Raw genomic sequence first — 1,090 nt, 5'->3', positions numbered from 1 at the left:
AAATCCATGGGGACATAGATGTCATTCCCGTCGATATAGTCTCATACGATGCATTCGTTGCTTTCTTCGCTTCCTCTACACCGGCCAATTGATCATCGATCCGTCCTCTACCGAAATACTAGGCCCCGCATTGCCCCTTCACTACAATCTACCATCTGCCATTGCTAATCCAATGACCTACAATGTTAATTACAATTACAGTTACTCTGTTGTGCATTATGGTATCCATATCTGCCTTGACCTCATCCATGCCGCCAATTTCTTTGGAGTCGATGAATTTTCCACCTTGGCCCAGGTAAAACACAAGTCATTCATTCATGATTCAACTCTTCAGCCTGTAATTATTGCTCATTGCCTAATTTGCAATCTAGTATAATTGATTATCTTCTTCTTGTGATACAGGCAAAGCCAGGGTTAGTTCTGCAGACTAATGATGGGGGCAACCATGTAAGTAATCATAGAATATCGCTGGAGGATATCGCGAGCATGCTCATCGTTGCGAGGAAGCATAAGCTGAATCGGCTATGGCTGTCGGCAAATGAGCTCCTGGTGGCCCAACGATCCCGATGCATCTATTGGCTTTACAAATGACTACTACTATATTTCTCTCTATGTATATATACACGCACACATACACATACCGACATACATAATGAGGGGGGGGATATGGCTCTAGGAGCTTTCGATTCTAATGAGCTTTCAACTCTAACGAGCTTTTGACTCCCAAGATCTTTCGACTATAGCGAGCGTTTAACTGCCAAGAGGTTTCAACTCTAGCAAGGTTTCAAATCCTAGGAGCTTTTGACACTTAGGAACCTTCAAGTTCCGTGACCTTTCAACTCTTTGGAGCCTTCGAGTCCCCTAACGTTTGTGCCCACCTAGTCCTTGTGTCCTCCCTAATCCAAGACCCCCTTGTGGTCCCACTCAAGTAGCACATGCACACACGGTTACATGACACCACTTGCAACAATACTCTTATAGCTATGAAGTTTATTTCTTGGAATGTTTAGGGTTTGGGGGGATCCTTATGTAAACAATATAAATGATGATTTTGATTAGAATTGCATAAATGTATAACTGGTCAAGTGGA

The 1,090-nt window shown here is 43.0% G+C and overlaps 1 protein-coding gene across 1 annotated transcript; it reads left to right on the top strand.

Moving 5' to 3' along the window:
* Positions 1-852, top strand: LOC147865820 (uncharacterized). The gene is made up of 2 exons (XM_087317513.1): positions 1-295; positions 403-852. Exons 1-2 carry the CDS (start codon positions 173-175, stop codon positions 589-591), a joined length of 312 nt encoding a protein of 103 aa, XP_087173639.1. The 5' UTR covers positions 1-172; the 3' UTR covers positions 592-852.
* Positions 853-1,090: the final 238 nt, after the last annotated feature.

Source organism: Azolla caroliniana, unplaced genomic scaffold, assembly GCF_043228905.1.
Source record: "Azolla caroliniana isolate FFs.n. ecotype wild unplaced genomic scaffold, voAzoCaro1.0.p SCAF_3, whole genome shotgun sequence".
Lineage (NCBI taxonomy): Eukaryota > Viridiplantae > Streptophyta > Polypodiopsida > Salviniales > Salviniaceae > Azolla > Azolla caroliniana.
Note: the sequence above shows the minus strand (reverse complement) of the source record. Positions and strands in the feature narration are given on the sequence as shown.

Excerpts from the sequence above, each read along its gene's own strand:
- LOC147865820 (XM_087317513.1), top strand. The coding sequence starts at position 173 with ATGACCTACAATGTTAATTACAATTACAGTTACTCTGTTGTGCATTAT. Across the intron at positions 296-402 it reads AATTTTCCACCTTGGCCCAG|GCAAAGCCAGGGTTAGTTCT; the intron begins GTAAAACACAAG and ends CTTGTGATACAG.